We start from the raw sequence: 17,743 nt of genomic DNA, 5'->3' as shown, positions 1-17,743 counted from the left end.
AAAAACACAGGGGTTTAGGAATATTTTGGCACTTCCTATTGCTTCCACTAGATGTCACCAGCCTTTACAAAGTGTTTTGAGTCTTCTGGAGGGAGATCTGACCGAACAAGAGCCATGGAACGGTGATGTCCCATTAGACACCTGGCGCGCTACTTCATGTTGGGTACCCTCGTTCCAATACGTTATAAAAGACTATGCATTCGTCCACCTTGAATATTATTCATGTTCTGGTTAAAAAAGGCCCTAATGATTTATGCTATACAACGTTTGACATGTTTGAACGAACGGAAATATATTTTTTCCCCTCGTTCATGACGAGAAGTCCGGCTGGCTTACATCATGTGCTAACGAGACGGAGATTTTTGGACATAAATGATGAGCTTTTTTGAACAAAACTACATTCGTTATGGACCTGTGATACCTGGAAGTGACATCTGATGAAGAGAATCAAAGGTAATGGATTATTTACATAGTATTTTCGATTTTAGATCTCCCCAACATGACGTCTAGTCTGTATCGCAACGCGTATTTTTCTGGGCACAGTGCTCAGATTATTGCAAAGTGTGATTTCCCAGTAAGGTTATTTTTAAATCTGGCAAGTTGATTGCGTTCAAAAGATGTAAATCTATAATTCTTTAAATGACAATATAATATTTTACCAATGTTTTCTAATTTTAATTATTTAATTTGTGACGCTGACTTGACTGCCGGTTATTGGAGGGAAACGATTTCCTCAACATCAATGCCATAGTAAAACGCTGTTTTTGTATATAAATATCAACTTGATAGAACTAAAAATGCATGCATTGTCTAACATAATGTCCTAGGAGTGTCATCTGATGGAGATTGTAAAAGGTTAGTGCATCATTTTAGCTGGTTTTATGGTTTTGGTGACCCTGTCTTTGACTTGACAAAACATTACACACAACTCTTGTAAATGTACTGTCCTAACATACTCTAAATTTATGCTTTCGCCGTAAAACCTTTTTGAAATCGTAAAACGTGGTTAGATTAAGGAGATGTTTATCTTTCAAATGGTGTAACATAGTTGTATTTTTGAAAAATTAGAATTTTGACATTTATTTGGATTCAAATTTGCCGCTCTTGAAATGCACCTGCTGTTGATGGAGTGCACCACGGGTGGCACGCTAGCGTCCCACCTAGCCCCAAGAGGTTAACTAACCTCCAGATGAGCTTCAATGCCATACAACTCTCCTTCCGTGGCCTCCAACTGCTCTTAAATGCAAGTAAAACTAAATACATGCTCTTCAACCGATCGCTGCCCACACCTGCCCGCTTCTGACTAAGACTATGTGGACAACTACAAATACCTAGGTGTCTGGTTAGACTGTAAACTCTCCTTCCAGACTCACATTATGCATCTGCAATCCAAAATTAAATCTACAATCGGCTTCCAATTTTGCAACAAAACATCCTTCACTCATGCTGCCAAACATACCCTCGTAAAACTGACTATCCTACCGATCCTTGACTTCGGCGATGTCATTTACAAAATAGCCTCCAACACTCTACTCAGAAAATTGGATGCAGTCTTTCACGATGCCATCCGTTTTATCACCAAAGCCCCATATACTACCCACCACTGCGACCTGTATGCTCTCGTTGGCTGGCCCTTGCTTCATATTTGTCGCCAAACCCACTGGCTCCAGGTCATCCATAAATCTTTGCTTGGTAAAGCCCGCCTTATCTCAGCTCACTGATCACCATAGCAGCACCCACCCGTAGCACGCGCTCCAGCAGCTATATTTTACTGGTCAACCCAAAAGCCAATTCCTCCTTTGGCCACCTTTCCTTCCAGTTCTCTGCTGCCAATGACTGGAACGAATTGCAAAAATCAGTGAAGCTGGAGTCTTATACCTCCCTCAGTAACTTTAAGCATCTGATGTCAGAGCAGCTTACAGATCATTGCACCTGTACATAGCCCATCCAGCTACCTCATCCCCATATTGTTATTGGTTTGTTTTGCTCCTTTGCACCCAAGTATCTCTACTTGCACATTCATCTTCTGCACATCTATCACTCCGGTGTTTAATTGCTAAATTGAAATTACTTAGCCACTACGACCTATTTATTGCCTTATCTCCCTAATCTTCCCTCATTTGCACACACTGTATATACACTTTTCTATTGTATTATTAACTGTACGTTTGTTTATTCCATGTGTAACTGTTGTTGTTTGTGATGCACTGCTTTGCTTTATCTTGGCCAGGTCACAGTTGTAATTGAGAACTTGTTCTCAACTGGCCTACCTGGTTAAACAAAGGTGATTTTTTAAAAATTATTATTAAATAAATCTGATGCAGCACTCCATCACTCTCCTTGGTCAAATAGCCCTTACACAGCCTGGAGGTGTGTTTGGTCATTGTCCTGTTGAAAACAAATGATAGTGGGACTAAGCACAAACCAGATGGGATGGCGTATCGCTGCAGAATGCTGTGGTAGCCATGCTGAATGTGTGCCTAGAATTCTAAATAAATCACAGACCGTGTAACCAGCACAGCACCCTCACACCATCACCCCTCCTCCTCCATGCTTCACGATGGGAAACACACATGCAGAGCTCATCTGTTCACCTACTCTGGTCTCACAAAGACATGGCGGTTTGAACCAAAAATCTCCAATTTGGACTCAGACCAAAGGACAGATTTCCACCGGTCTAATGTCCATTTCCTGTGCTTCTTGGCACAAGCAAGTCTGCTCTTCTTATTGGTGTCCTTCAGTAGTGCTTTCATTGCAGCAATTCAACTATTAAGGCCTGATTCACGCAGTCTCCTCTGAACAGTTGATGTTGAGATGTGTCTGTTACTTTTTCTCTGTGAAGCATATATTTGGGCTGAATTTTCTGAGGCAAGTAACTCTAACCTCTATGGGCTAGGCGGGACGAATTCGTCCCACCTACGTAACAGCCACTTGAAGCCTGTGGCGCGATTTTCAAAACCTTAAAAATCCTATTACTTCAATTTCTCAAACATATGACTATTTTACAGCTATTTAAAGACAAGACTCTCGTTAATCTAACCACACTGTCCGATTTCAAAAAGGCTTTACAACGAAAGCAAAACATTAGATTATGTCAGCAGAGTACCAAGCCAGAAATAATCAGACACCCATTTTTCAAGCTAGCATATAATATCACAAAAACCCAGAAGACAGCTAAATGCAACACTAACCTTTGATGATCTTCATCAGATGACAACCCTAGGACATTATGTTATACAATACATGCATGTTTTGTTCAATCAAGTTAATATTTATATCAAAAACCAGCTTTTTACATTAGCATGTGACGTTCAGAACTAGCATACCCCCCGCAAACTTCCGGGGAATTCGCTAACATTTTACTAAATTACTCACGATAAACGTTCACAAAAAGCATAACAATTATTTTAAGAATTATAGATACAGACCTCCTCTATGCACTCGATATGTCCGATTTTAAAATAGCTTTTGGTGAAAGCACATTTTGCAATATTCTAAGTACATAGCCCAGGCATCACGGGCTAGCTATTTAGACACCCGGCAAGTTTAGCACTCACCATAATCATATTTACTATTATAAAAGTTTGATTACCTTTTGTTGTCTTCGTCAGAATGCACTCCCAGGACTGCTACTTCAATAACAAATGTTGGTTTGGTCCAAAATAATCCATCGTTATATCCGAATAGCGGCGTTTTGTTCGTGCGTTCCAGACACTATCCGAAATGGTAAAGAAGGGTCGCGCGCATGGCGCAATTCGTGACAAAAAAAATTCTAAATATTCCATTACCGTACTTCGAAGCATGTCAACCGCTGTTTAAAATCAATTTTTACGACATTTTTCTCGTAGAAAAGCGATAATATTCCGACAGGGAATCTCCTTTTCGGCAAACAGAGGAAAAAATCCCAAAGGCGGGGGCGGTCGCGGTCACGCGCATAAGCTAGTGTCTCTTGATCGGCCACTTGAGAAAGGCGATAATGTGTTTCAGCCTGGGGCTGGAATGACGACATTCTGTTTTTTCCCGGGCTCTGAGCGCCTATGGACGACGTGGGAAGTGTCACGTTAGAGCAGAGATCCTTAGTAAATGATAGAGATGGAAAAGAAGTTCAACAAATGGTCAGACAGGCCACTTCCTGTAAAGGAATCTCTCAGGTTTTGACCTGCCATTTGAGTTCTGTTATACTCACAGACACCATTCAAACAGTTTTAGAAAATTTAGGGTGTTTTCTATCCATATGTAATAAGTATATGCATATTCTAGTTACTGAGTAGGAGTGGTAACCAGATTAAATCGGGTATGTTTTTTATCCAGCCGTGTCAATGCTGCCCCCTAGCCCTAACAGGTTAAAGTAATGATGGACTGTCATTTCTCTTTGTTTATTTGAGCTGTTCTTACCATAATATGGACTTGGTCTTTTACCTAATAGGGCCATCTTCTGTATACCACCCCTACCTTGTCACAATAACTGATTGGCTCAAACGCATTAAGAATTGAAAAGAAATCCCACAAATTAACAAGGCACACCTGTTAATTGAAAAGCATTCCAGTTGACTACCTCATGAAGCTGGTTCAGAGAATGCCAAGAGTGTGCAAAGCTGTCAAGGCTATTTGAAGAAAAATATGTTGATTTGTTTAACACTTTTTTGGTTACTACATGATTCCATGTGTTATTTTATAGTTTTGATATCTTCACTACTATTCTACAATGTAGAAAATAGTAAAAACAAAGAAAAACCCAGGAATAAGTAGGTGTCCAAACTTTTGAGCACACAGCCATGCAATCTCCATAGACAAATATTGGTAGTAGAATGGCCTTACTGAAGTGTTCAGTGACTTTCAACATGGCACAGTCTTAGGATGACACCTCTTCAACAAGTTAGTCAAATTTCTGCCCTGCTAAGTTGCCCCGGTCAACTGTAAGTGCTGGTATTGTGAAGTGGAAACGTCTAGGAGCAACAACGGCTCAGCCGCGAAGTGGTAGGCCCAACAAGCTCACAGAAAGGGACTGCCGAGTGCAGAACATCGTAGCACGTTAAAAAAAAAAAACTTCTGTCCTCGGTTGCAACACTCACTAGAGTTTCAAACTGCATCTGGAAGCAACGTCAGCAAAGTAACTGTTTGTCGGGAGCTTCACGAAATGGGTTTCCATGCCCGAGCAGCCGCACAAGGTACCCTTTTGCAGTTTTAAAGTTAATTTTCTGCAATTCTACACATTTTGCCATGGAGCTGAAAGGAAATGCTGCAGTTTTAAAGATAATTTGGGGTCTCTGGCTGGGCCACTTAACCTGTTAGGGCTAGGGGGCAGCATTTGCACGTCTGGATAAAAAAAATGTACCCGATTTAATCTGGTTACTAATCCTACCCAGTAACTAGAATATGCATATACTTATAATATATGGATAGAAAACACTCTAAAGTTTCTAAAACTGTTTGAATGGTGTCTGTGAGTATAACAGAACTCATTTGGCAGGCAAAACCCTGAGACATTTTCTGACAGGAAGTGGATACCTGATGTGTTGTATTGACTTTAAACCTATCCCATTGAAAAACACAGGGGCTGAGGAATATTTTGGCACTTCCTATTGCTTCCACTAGATGTCACCAGCCTTTACAAAGTGTTTTGAGTCTTCTGGAGGGAGATCTGACCGAACAAGAGCCATGGAACGATGATGTCCCATTAGACACCTGGCGCGCGAGTTCATGTTGGGTACCCTCGTTCCAATACGTTATAAAAGAGTATGCATTCGTCCACCTTGAATATTATTCATGTTCTGGTTAAAAAGGCCCTAATGATTTATGCTATACAACGTTTGACATGTTTGAACGAACGTAAATATATTTTTTCCCCTCGTTCATGACGAGAAGTCCGGCTGGCTTAGATCATGTGCTAACAAGACGGAGATTTTTGGACATAAATGATGAGCTTTTTTGAACAAAACTACATTCGTTATGGACCTGTGATACCTGGAAGTGACATCTGATGAAGAGAATCAAAGGTAATGGATTATTTACATAGTATTTTCGATTTTAGATCTCCCCAACATGACGTCTAGTCTGTATCGCAACGCGTATTTTTCTGGGCGCAGTGCTCAGATTATTGCAAAGTGTGATTTCCCAGTAAGGTTATTTTTAAATCTGGCAAGTTGATTGCGTTCAAGAGATGTAAATCTATAATTCTTTAAATGACAATATAATATTTTACCAATGTTTTCTAATTTTAATTATTTAATTTGTGACGCTGACTTGACTGCCGGTTATTGGAGGGAAACGATTTCCTCAACATCAATGCCATAGTAAAACGCTGTTTTTGGATATAAATATGAACTTGATAGAACTAAAAATGCATGCATTGTCTAACATAATGTCCTAGGAGTGTCATCTGATGGAGATTGTAAAAGGTTAGTGCATCATTTTAGCTGGTTTTATGGTTTTGGTGACCCTGTCTTTGACTTGACAAAACATTACACACAACTCTTGTAAATGTACTGTCCTAACATACTCCTAATTTATGCTTTCGCCGTAAAACCTTTTTGAAATCGTAAAACGTGGTTAGATTAAGGAGATGTTTATCTTTCAAAGGGTGTAAAATAGTTGTATGTTTGAAAAATTTGAATTTTGACATTTATTTGGATTCAAATTTGCCGCTCTTGAAATGCACCTGCTGTTGATGGAGTGCACCACGGGTGGCACGCTAGCGTCCCACCTAGCCCATAGAGGTTAAGAATATTCAGAGACTTGTCCCGAAGCCACTCCTGCATTGTCTTGGCTGTGTGCTTCAGGTCGTTGTCCTGTTGGAAGGTGAACCGTCGCACCAGTCTGAGGTCTAGAGCAGGTTGTCAGGAAACGCTGTACATTGCTCCGTTCAGCTTTCCCTCAATCCAGACTGGTCGACTAGTCCCTGCCCCTGAAATACATCCCCTAAGCATGACGCTGCCACCACCATGCTTCACCGTAGGAATGGTATCAAATCAAACTTTGTCACATGCGGCGAATTCAACAAGTGTAGACCTTACCATGAAATGCTTAGTTACAAGCCCTTAACCAACAATGGAGTTCAAGACGAGTTAAGAAAATATTTACCAAATAGACTAAAGTAAAACAAATGATAAAAAAGAAAGAAGAACAACTAGGCCATATACAGGGGGTACCGGTACAGAGTCAGTGTGCGGGGTACAGGTTAGTTGAGGTAATTTGTACATGTAGGTAGGGGTGAACTGACTATGCATAGATAATAAACAGTGAGTAGCAGCAGTGTACAAAAGAGGAAGGGGTAGAAGCTCTTGAGGAGCCTTTTGGTCCTAGACTTGACACTCAGGTACCACTTGCCGTGCGGTAGCAGGGAGAACAGTCTATTACTAGGGTGGCTGGAGACTGACAATTTTATGGGCTTTCCACAAGGAAGCTTGGCCTCAGTGATGTACTGGGCTGTACACACTACCCTCTGTAGCGCCTTATGGTCAGATGCCGAGCATTTGCCATACTAGGCGGTGATGCAACCGGTCAGGATGCTCTCGATGGTGCAGCTGTAGAACTTTGAGGATATGGGGACACATGCCAAATCTTTTCAGTCTCCTGAGGGGGAATAGGTTTTGTCGTGCCCTGTTCACAACTGTCTTGGTATGTTTGGACCATGATAGTTGGCTGGTGATGTGGACACCAAGGAACTTGAAACTCTCGACCCGCTCCACTACTGCCCCGTCAATGCTAATGGCGGACTGTTCGGCCCGCTTTTTCCTGTAGTCCACAATCAGCTCCTTTGTCTTGCTCACATTGAGGGAGAGGTTATCCTGGCACCACACCGCCAGTTCTCTGACCTCCCTATAGGCCATCTCATCGTTGTCGGTGTTCAGGCCTACCACTGTTGATGGTGTTGGGAGTCGTGTATGGCTACGCAGTCGTGGGTGAACAGGGAGTACAGGACGGGACTAAGTACACATCCCTGAGGGGCCCCAGTATTGGCTTGGTGATGTGCGGTGCCTGGTTTCCTCCAGATGTGACGCTTGGCATTCAGGCCAAAGAGTTCAATCTTGGTTTCTTCAGACCAGAGAATCTTGTTTCTCATGGTCTAAGAGTCCTTTAGATGTCTTTTAGCAAATTCCAAGCGGGCTGTTGTGTGCCTTTTACTGAGGAGTGGCTTACGTCTGTCCACTCCACCAATCAGTCCTTTATGATAGAGTGCTGCAGAGCTGGTTGGCTTCTGGACAGTTCTCCCATCTCCACAGAGTAACTCTGGAGCTCTGTCAGAGTGACCATTGGGTTCATGGTCACCTCCCTGTCCAAGGCCCTTTACCACTTGGTGGTTCCAAACTTCTTCAATGTAATAATGATGGAGGGCAGTGTTCTTGGGTACCTTCAAAGCTGCAGAAATGTTTAGGCACCCTTCCACAGATCAGTAAAAAAAAAAGTGAAGGTTCTGAATACATTCTAAATGCACTGTATAGGGCATGTATCTTTCCGACATACTTTATATCTGGTTTAAGTTATTTAAAAACACAAAAACGTTTTAACATGCGAAAATGTATATATACATTTTTATTTTTTTAAATATGAAAAAAATATATAGCTTGGAATTAGGTGTCCCGATAAACTGCTTAGGCGGCCTGCACTAGAGTGTCTATCGTCGAAAAATCCATGAACACACTTGTCGTTGCAGCATCTGCTCTGGATAAGTGAAGTCAAATAAATACTTGCTAAGTTCCTTACCAGCCGGTACAATCTCTAAACCAACCATCTTGGGACCACTGCCAAAGAGCTGCATGGTCTTGGGCTCTTTGTTTTCCCGCTAGGAGAGGAGACAAAAACATAATACAACATCAGGGAACGTTCCTGGGATGAGTCCAAAATGTTACCCTTTTCTCTATATAGTGCACTACTTCTGACCAGAGCATTATGCAGGCCCCAAAGTAGTGTACTATATAGAGAATAGGGTCTATTTCAGATGCAGAGTCCTGGAGAGATGTCCAGGAAACAGTTAGATCCTGTTGGAATGACAAACATCAACCACTGACCCCGTGGAGAGTTCTACTGACTACAGCTGGGGGATCTAGGACATGATGAAGAGGCAGAAGCTGGGTCGCTGTTCAATTAAAAAGGTAGCCAACAACAGTAATGTGATATTGGGCCTGGATAATCAATGAATCCATGGTGATACTTCTGTAGGCTTTTTGTTTGTTGCTGTATATTGCATGTAATTTGGATGTCTTTATGCCAAAATACACAAAACAATTGCCATACAGTAAGTTCACTGGACTATCTCTAGCAGGGTTTCCGTTAACCTGTAATAGCAGGCTTCTGGCAGATAAAAAAAATGTAAAAGCCGATAAAATTGGCGCTGGCAAATTTCCGGGGGAATAATAAAACATTTTTAAAAATCATTGCGAAATAATGCTCGTCGGTCTATAGGTTTATTGGCATACTGTTGTGGAATGAAAATTAGCACGTGTACAGTATATTCGTTATGCATCTTATCCATCACATGCGTACAGATTAGAGGTCGACCGATTAATCGGAATGGCCGATTAATTGGGGCCGATTTCAAGTTTTCATAACAATCGGTAATCGGCATTTTTGGCCACCGATCATGGCCGATTACACTGCACTCCGCGAGGGGACTGCGTGGCAGGCTGACTACCTGTTATGCGAGTGCAGCAAGGAGCCAAGGTAAGGTGCTAGCTAGCATTAAACGTATCTTATAAAAAACAATCAATCTTAACATAACTAGTAACTACACATGGTTGATATTACTAGTTTATCTAGCTTGTCCTGTGTTGCATACAATCGATGCGGTGCATATTAATTTATCATCGAATCATAGCCTACTTCGCCAAACGGGTGATGATTTAACAAGCTGATAAGAGAATTATCTAATGAAGGTAAATTAATCAATAATCCATTATGAATTAGTAGTTATGTAGCATGGATAAAAAAACGGAGTCAATGTACTGAACGTTAGTCCCATCAAGTCTAGACATGGGTGTGTGAGATACCGGGAGGAGCTTTCAAGGTTCTCCTAATCTATGGGGAAAGGAACAGGCAGTGCTGGAACAGTGGTAGCAGGTCAAGGAAGAGATACTGTTCACCTACTGTCTGTGCGTATGTGTGTCCATAGGTTATCTACTTTTGGGTGTGGATGTGTGTGCGTAAGCGGAGAGAGGATAAAATGAACATCTTTGTGTATGTTGGGCAGAACATTCTCTGAATAAACTGTACAAGACCTTTTGCAGAAAGCTGAGTCCTTGCCTAATTATTAACCCAGTGTCTTACAAACCCTGGGGATTAGTCAAGGCTTATTGATTGCTAATTATTATCATTAAGATATAAAATTCCGTTAACAAATTGGTCCTTCGAGCTCAGGAACTCAATATCTGCTCCTGTCGGTCCAGGGAGACACCGAAACCGGGCACGGGCGGATGAAATATCTGTAGATTAACCTCTTACATCTAGACGTTCCGCTAGCGGAACACCTGCTCCAATATCCAATGATAGGCGTGGCGCGAAATACAAACTCCTCGAAAATCCGAAAACATCAATTTTACAAACATATGACTATTTTACACCATTTTAAAGACAAGACTCTCCTTTATCTAACCACACTGTCCGATTTCAAAAAGGCTTTACAGCGAAAGCAAAACATTAGATTATGTCAGCAGAGTACTCAGCCAGAAATAATCAGACACCCATTTTTCAAGCTAGCATATAATGTCACAAAAAACAAAACCACAGCTAAATGCAGCACTAACCTTTGATGATCTTCATCAGATGACACTCCTAGGACATTATGTTATACAATACATGTTTTGTTCAATCAAGTTCATATTTATATCAAAAAACAGCTTTTTACATTAGCATGTGACGTTCAGAACTAGCATTCCCACCGAACACTTCCGGTGAATTTACTAAATTACTCACGATAAACCTTCACAAAAAACATACATTATTTAAAGAATTATAGATACAGAACTCCTTTATGCAATTGCGGTGTCCGATTTTAAAATAGCTTTTCGGTGAAAGCACATTTTGCAATATTCTGAGTAGATAGCCCAGCCATCATGGCTAGCTATTTTGACACCCACCAAGTTTGGTACTCACCAAACTCAGATTTACTATAAGAAAAATTGGATTACCTTTGCTGTTCTTCGTCAGAATGCACGCCCAGGACTTCTACTTCAATAACAAATGTTGGTTTGGTTCCAAATAATCCATAGTTATATACAAATAGCGGCGTTTTGTTGTGCGTTCAAGACACTATCCGAAGGGTAAAGAAGGTTGACGCGCCCGGCGCGTTTCGTGACAAAGATTTCAAAATATTCCATTACTGTACTTCGAAGCATGTCAAACGCTGTTTAAAATCAATTTTTATGCGATTTTTCTCGTAAAAAAGCGATAATATTCCGACCGGGAGTCGTTGTTTTCGTTCAAAGACTGAAAATAAAAACATTGTCTCGTGCACGCGCGCACCAGTCTCATTGTTCTCAGATCGACCACTTACCAAATGCTCTACTGTTTTTCAGCCATGGCCTGCAAAGTCATCATTCAACGTTCTGGTGCCTTCTGAGAGCCTATGGGAGCGTTAGAAAATGTCACGTTACAGCAGAGATCCCCTGTTTTGGATAGAGATGATCATGAAGGCCAAGAAATAGTCAGAGGGCGCTTCCTGTTTGGAATCTTCTCAGGTTTTGGCCTGCCAAATGAGTTCTGTTATACTCACAGACACCATTCAAACAGTTTTAGAAACTTTGGAGTGTTTTCTATCCAAAGCTAATAATTATATGCATATTCTAGTTTCTGGGCAGGAGTAATAATCAGATTAAATCGGGTACGTTTTTTATCCGGCCGTGAAAATACGGCCCCCTATCCATAACAAGTTAAAGACCTGGCCTCTTTCTGTGGGTTCTTTACAGGCCAGTGGCAAACTGGTATGCGACAGAAGCGGTGACGAGATCCAACCTACATTGAATTCTCAGCTGCAAGATAAGGTCAGTAATCTTTATTCATTAGTTTGGGGTTAAATTCTAAACTTACTAAAAATGTACTTAGAATGTACTGGATTAAATTCCTATTAAGCATTGGTCAAGATAAATGTGAGGGAGGATTTTAACTGTAAAACTAACAAAAAGTAAGATTTGTATCGGGTAAACCGTCCATATAATCTAATGTAGAGAAAGTTTAAGACAAAAGTATCTATGCTAGTGTTGGCGGCACTGGGTCACAGATCTAAGTAAGACCTAAATGTAAAACTGCTTGCAGTAAGACCTAAATGTAAAACTGGTTGCAGTAAGACCTAAATGTAAAACTGGTTGCAGTAAGACCTAAATGTAAAACTGGTTGCAGTAAGACCTAAATGTAAAACTGGTTGCAGTAAGACCTAAATGTAAAACTGGTTGAAGTACAGTATTTAACAGTAAGACCTAACAGTAAAACTGGTCGAAGTACAGTAGCCGGAAAACGTAATGTAAAAGGCGAAATAAAGATAGTCCTAGACTAACGTAACTTACCTAACAGGAGTAAGTGAGAAAACAGTAGAGCACACACATAGATTGTGAAATTTAAGTATAATAACAGAATTATAGAAGCACACATAGATTGTGAGAATTGGAGCTAATATTGAGACCTAAACGATAACTGGTCAATAATATATTAGGCGGAAAACATAATATGGAAGGCGAAATATAATAACATTTATAAGATCGAAGGTCAGGGGTATAATTTGTATGAATATAGATCGCCTGTCAAAATACATTTTAGAGGGGATAATCGAGGTCTACCGGAGGCGCGCAAAATAGGTCTGATTATTCCAAACAGGAGGAAGGAGGTTACACCCATAGAAAGTGAGAATACATATTAGAAAATAAATGTAGTAATTGAGTAAGTACACACATATTGTGAGAATAAGCATAACAGTAATTGAACAAACATGGGTGGTAAATCCTCAAAGGAGAGAAAGATATGAACACGAACAGAGAGAGCAAGCCATAGCCAGGGAGAGGAAAGAAGAGCCAGAACCAAGAGAGTCTAACCTTTAAAAGCGACTGGCACCATATAATAAGCCAGGGCTGAGGGAGGTTCAATCAGATTGGGAGGAGGATCAGTGTCCTCTCATAGAGCTTCCTAATCCTAGGGCAGGCGAAGCTGATCAATCAGATACCATACAAGTGTATCGACCCTGGACTCAGAGAGATGTAGCAAGAGCAGTTGAGGGAATAGGACATCCAAAAACAGAAATAGAAGGGTTTAGGAGAGATATGGAGGGATTGACCGAGAGTTTTAAACTAAATACAGGAGAACTGGAAAGGGCTGTCCGACAGATAGTGGGGAAAGACTGGGCAGCAGTGAAGGGAGCCTGGGTTCCAGGGCAAGGAGGAGAACCGGTTTTACCATGGGCAGGAGATGGAGATTATGCAGACAAATTGACACAGCTCTGTAATAATCTTAGGGACTATTACCATAGACATGCAGACTTTTCAAAGATACATGAGTGTAAACAAGGGGATGGGGAAACAGTAAGCCAGTATTTAGAGAGACGTATTCAATGCTAATAGTGGACTGGTAGATCCTAGACAGGGAGACGACGGACCTTACCACCAACAGTTAAAAATAACCTTCTTGAGTGGTATGAAGCCTGAAATTTGCCAAATCATAAAAGAGACTGATAGGGTGGGGAATAGCCACATTGGCCGAAGTAAAGAGGTATGCTATACACCATGAGCATAATGGCAAGGAAAAGAAAGTAAGAAAGAACAGACAGGGGTAGAAAATTTGATCGCCACTCTTGGGGAAATTGCAGGAAAAAGCAGGAAAGATTTTAAAAAGAAAGGGTGGTATGACTTTTGACTTCTATGGTGGCTTCCCTGTGTGGTCTGATCAGCCACATTGAGAAGCCATTTGGAGAGTGAATTTAAGGTCATTTCTACAGCACTTGTAATAAGAAATAGGCTGTTCTGAATTACACAAGAGGAAAAGATCATTCCATTACATTAACCATGTGACCCCATGACACAGGGTGATGAGCAGATTTGACAAGAGAGATCTCTGTTGATGTTAAGGGCAGACACAGTACACGCAAGGCTAAGGCTCTCTGCCTATTGAGGATGTAGCTAACGCATCCAGAGCCAGCAAACAGGCTGCAAAGGCCCTCTTGCTAATGAGAACCTATCTCCATTAAATGCATTTCCAGTGCATTAAGTCCACAAACAAGTCAACCTCTCTTGGGTAGGGGGCAGTATTTTGACGTCCGGATGTAAAGCGTGCCCATAGTAAACTGCCTGCTACTCAGGCGCAGAAGGTAGGATATGCATATTATTAGTAGATTTGGATAGAAAACACACTACAGTTTCTAAAACTGTTTGAATGATGTCTGTGAGTATAACAGAACTCATGGCAGGCAAAAACCTGAGACAAAATCCAACCAGGACGTGTGGAAATCTGAGGTTTGTAGTTTTTCAAGTGATTCCCTATCCAATATACAGTGTCTGTGGGGTCATTTTGCACATCCTAAGGCTTCCACTAGATGTCAACAGTCTTTAGAACATTGTTTCATGCTTCTACTGTGAATGGGGTGAGAATAAGAGGTCTTGAAATCAGATGACTGAGAAAATGACATGAGCTCAGTGGCGCGCACTCCCGTGAGAGTTAGCTGTGTTCCTTTTCTTTTTTGAAGACAAAGGAATCGTCCAGTTGGAATATTATGGAATATTTATGATAAAAACATCCTAAAGATTGATTCTATACATCGTTTGACATGTTTCTACGAACTGTAATATAACTTTTTTGACTTTGTCTGAACTTACTGCGCGAGCACAGTGCATTTGGGTTACTCGACTTAAAGCGAACAAAAAGGAGGTATTTGGACATAAATATGGACTTTATCGAAACAAATGAACATTTATTGTGGAACTGGTATTCCTGGGAGTGCATTCTGATGAAAATCAAAGGTAAGTGAGTATTTATTATGCTATTTCTGAGTTTTGTTGACTCCACAAATTGGTGGGTTTGGTTTTGTGACTGAGCGCTGTACTCAGATTGCAAAGACTGCTTTCGCTGTAAAGCTTTTTTGAAACCTGACACAGCAGTTGCATTAACCTGTTATGGCTAGGGGGCAGTATTTTCACGGCTGGATAAAAAACATACCCGATTTAATCTGGTTACCACTCCTACCCAGTAACTAGAATATGCATATACTTATTACATATGGATAGAAAACACTCCAAAGTTTCTAAAACTGTTTGAATGGTGTCTGTGAGTATAACAGAACTCATTTGGCAGGCAAAAACCTGACAAGGTTTCAGGCAGGAAGTGGCCTGTCTGACAAGGTGTCGTTCTTCTTGTCTCTGTTTATTGAAGAGTGAGGATCTTAGCTGTCCCGTGACACTTCCTACGGCTGCCATAGGGTCTCAGAAGGCGGTAAAAAGCTGAATCGTGGCTTAGCAGGCTCTGGCTGAAACAAAGTAGCGCGTTTGGGTAGTGGCTGGTTACAGTACTGTGAGACTCAGGCTCGTGCCCGCGTCGACCGAAAGCTTTGTTTACTTTCCTCAGTTTAGCTAAAAGGAGATTCCCGGTCGGAATATTATCGCTTTTTTACGAGAAAGATGGCATAAAAATGGATTTTAAACAGCGGTTGACATGCTTCGAAGTACGGTAATGGAATATTTAGATTTTTTTTGTCACGAATTGCGCCATGCGCACGACCCTGATTTACCATTTCAGATAGTGTCTGGGACGCACGAACAAAACGCCGCTATTCGGATATAACGATGGATTATTTTGGACCAAACCAACATTTGTTATTGAAGTAGCAGTCCTGGGAGTGCATTCTGACGAAGACAACAAAAGGTAATCAAACTCTATAATTCTTAAAATAATTGTTATGCTTTTTGTGAGTAATTTAGTAAAATGTTAGCGAATTCCCCGGAAGTTTGCGGGGGGTATGCTAGTTCTGAACGTCACATGCTAATGTAAAAAGCTGGTTTTTGATATAAATATGAACTTGATTGAACAAAACATGCATGTATTGTATAACATAATGTCCTAGGGTTGTCATCTGATGAAGATCATCAAAGGTTAGTGTTGCATTTAGCTGTCTTCTGGGTTTTTGTGACATTATATGCTAGCTTGAAAAATGGGTGTCTGATTATTTCTGGCTTGGTACTCTGCTGACATAATCTAATGTTTTGCTTTCGTTGTAAAGCCTTTTTGAAATCGGACAGTGTGGTTAGATAAAGGAGAGTCTTATCTTTAAAATGCTGTGAAATAGTCATATGTTTGAAAAATTGAAGTTTTTGTATTTTAGAGGAGTTTGTATTTCGCGCCACCCCCATCATTGGATATTGGAGCAGGTGTTCCGCTAGCGGAACGTCTAGATGTAAGAGGTTAAGCAAAAAAGCGAAGTTTAAAAATGCAGATAATTTTTTGTAAATCACCATGTGAAATCAAAATGAATGTGATAAAATAAAATATAAAAACAGTCTCCAGTGATCACCTCATCACCGACCTCGGACTTCAGACGGCGGGAGCGTTGCTCAGGGAGCGGGCAGTCCTTGTTCTGAGTCCCGTCACTCAGGCTGTCCCTCTCTCGGTTCTCTTCATCCTCATCCTCTTCCCCCATGCCCTCATCCTGCACCTCTCCGTCATCTCCCTCCTCGTACAGATGGTGGATACTCTGAGGGGGAGAGAGAGGGTAGGGAGCAGAGTTAAAAGTCAGCAACAGAGGAAGGAGAAGGCCTACTTACCCACTTCAAAACAACGTGGTGGTAAGGTAGGTGTTACTGTGGCAGATGTAAGATGTTGGTTGATAGATTCTTGGAGAGTGGTTGAATAGAGCAGGGAGTAGTAACATTTCAAATCAAATTGTATTTGTCACATGCGCCGAATGGGGTATATAGGTCCTGGATGGCAGGAAGTTTGGCCCCAGTGATGTACTGGGCCGTTCGCACCACCCTCTGTACATTTACATTTACATTTAAGTCATTTAGCAGACGCTCTTATCCAGAGCGACTTACAAATTGGTGCATTCACCTTATAATATCCAGTGGAACAACCACTTTACAATAGTGCATCTAAATCTTTTAAGGGGGGGGGTTAGAAGGATTACTTTATCCTATCCCAGGTATTCCTTGAAGAGGTGGGGTTTCAGGTGTCTCCGGAAGGTGGTGATTGACTCCGCTGTCCTGGCGTCGTGAGGGAGCTTGTTCCACCATTGGGGTGCCAGAGCAGCGAACAGTTTTGACTGGGCTGAGCTGGAACTGTGCTTCCTCAGAGGTAGGGAGGCGAGCAGGCCAGAGGTGGATGAACGGAGTGCCCTTGTTTGGGTGTAGGGCCTGATCAGAGCCTGAAGGTACGGAGGTGCCGTTCCCCTCACAGCTCCGTAGGCCTTGTGGTCGAAGGCCAAGCAGTTGCCAAGCAGTTGCCATACCAGGCAGTGATGCAACCCATCAGGATGCTCTCAATGGTGCAGCTGTAGAACCTTTTGAGGATCTGAGTGGGAATAGGTTTTGTCATGCCCTCACGACGGAATTGGTGTGCTTGGACCATGTTAGTTTGTTGGTGATGTGGACGCCAAGGAACTTGAAGCTGCTCGGTCATCCTTTTCCTGTAGTCCACAATCATGTCCTTTGTCTTTATTATGTTGAGGGAGAGGTTGCTGTCCTGGCACCACAAGGTGTCGTCGTTTGTTGGTGATCAGGCCTACCACTGTTTTGTCATCGGCAAACTTAATGGTGTTGGAGTCATGCCCTGCCATACAGTCATG

The 17,743-nt window shown here is 41.6% G+C and overlaps 1 protein-coding gene across 1 annotated transcript in view; it reads right to left on the bottom strand.

Annotated features, from left to right (window-relative positions):
* LOC106609087 (lysine-specific demethylase 5A) overlaps positions 1 to 17,743 on the bottom strand; it is a 93,585-nt gene that overhangs the window by 59,654 nt on the left and 16,188 nt on the right. Inside the window, exons 5-6 of the mRNA XM_045722508.1 lie at positions 16,475 to 16,654; positions 8,704 to 8,782 (exon numbers count right to left, since the gene is read on the bottom strand). Of these exons, the coding sequence (XP_045578464.1) occupies positions 8,704 to 8,782; positions 16,475 to 16,654 (259 nt within the window). The remainder of the gene's footprint in view (positions 1 to 8,703; positions 8,783 to 16,474; positions 16,655 to 17,743) is intronic.

The sequence above is a fragment of the Salmo salar genome, chromosome ssa07 (assembly GCF_905237065.1).
Source record: "Salmo salar chromosome ssa07, Ssal_v3.1, whole genome shotgun sequence".
In the NCBI taxonomy this organism is placed as follows: domain Eukaryota; kingdom Metazoa; phylum Chordata; class Actinopteri; order Salmoniformes; family Salmonidae; genus Salmo; species Salmo salar.
The sequence above is the reverse complement of the archived record's forward strand: the minus strand, read 5'-3'. Positions and strand labels throughout refer to the sequence as shown.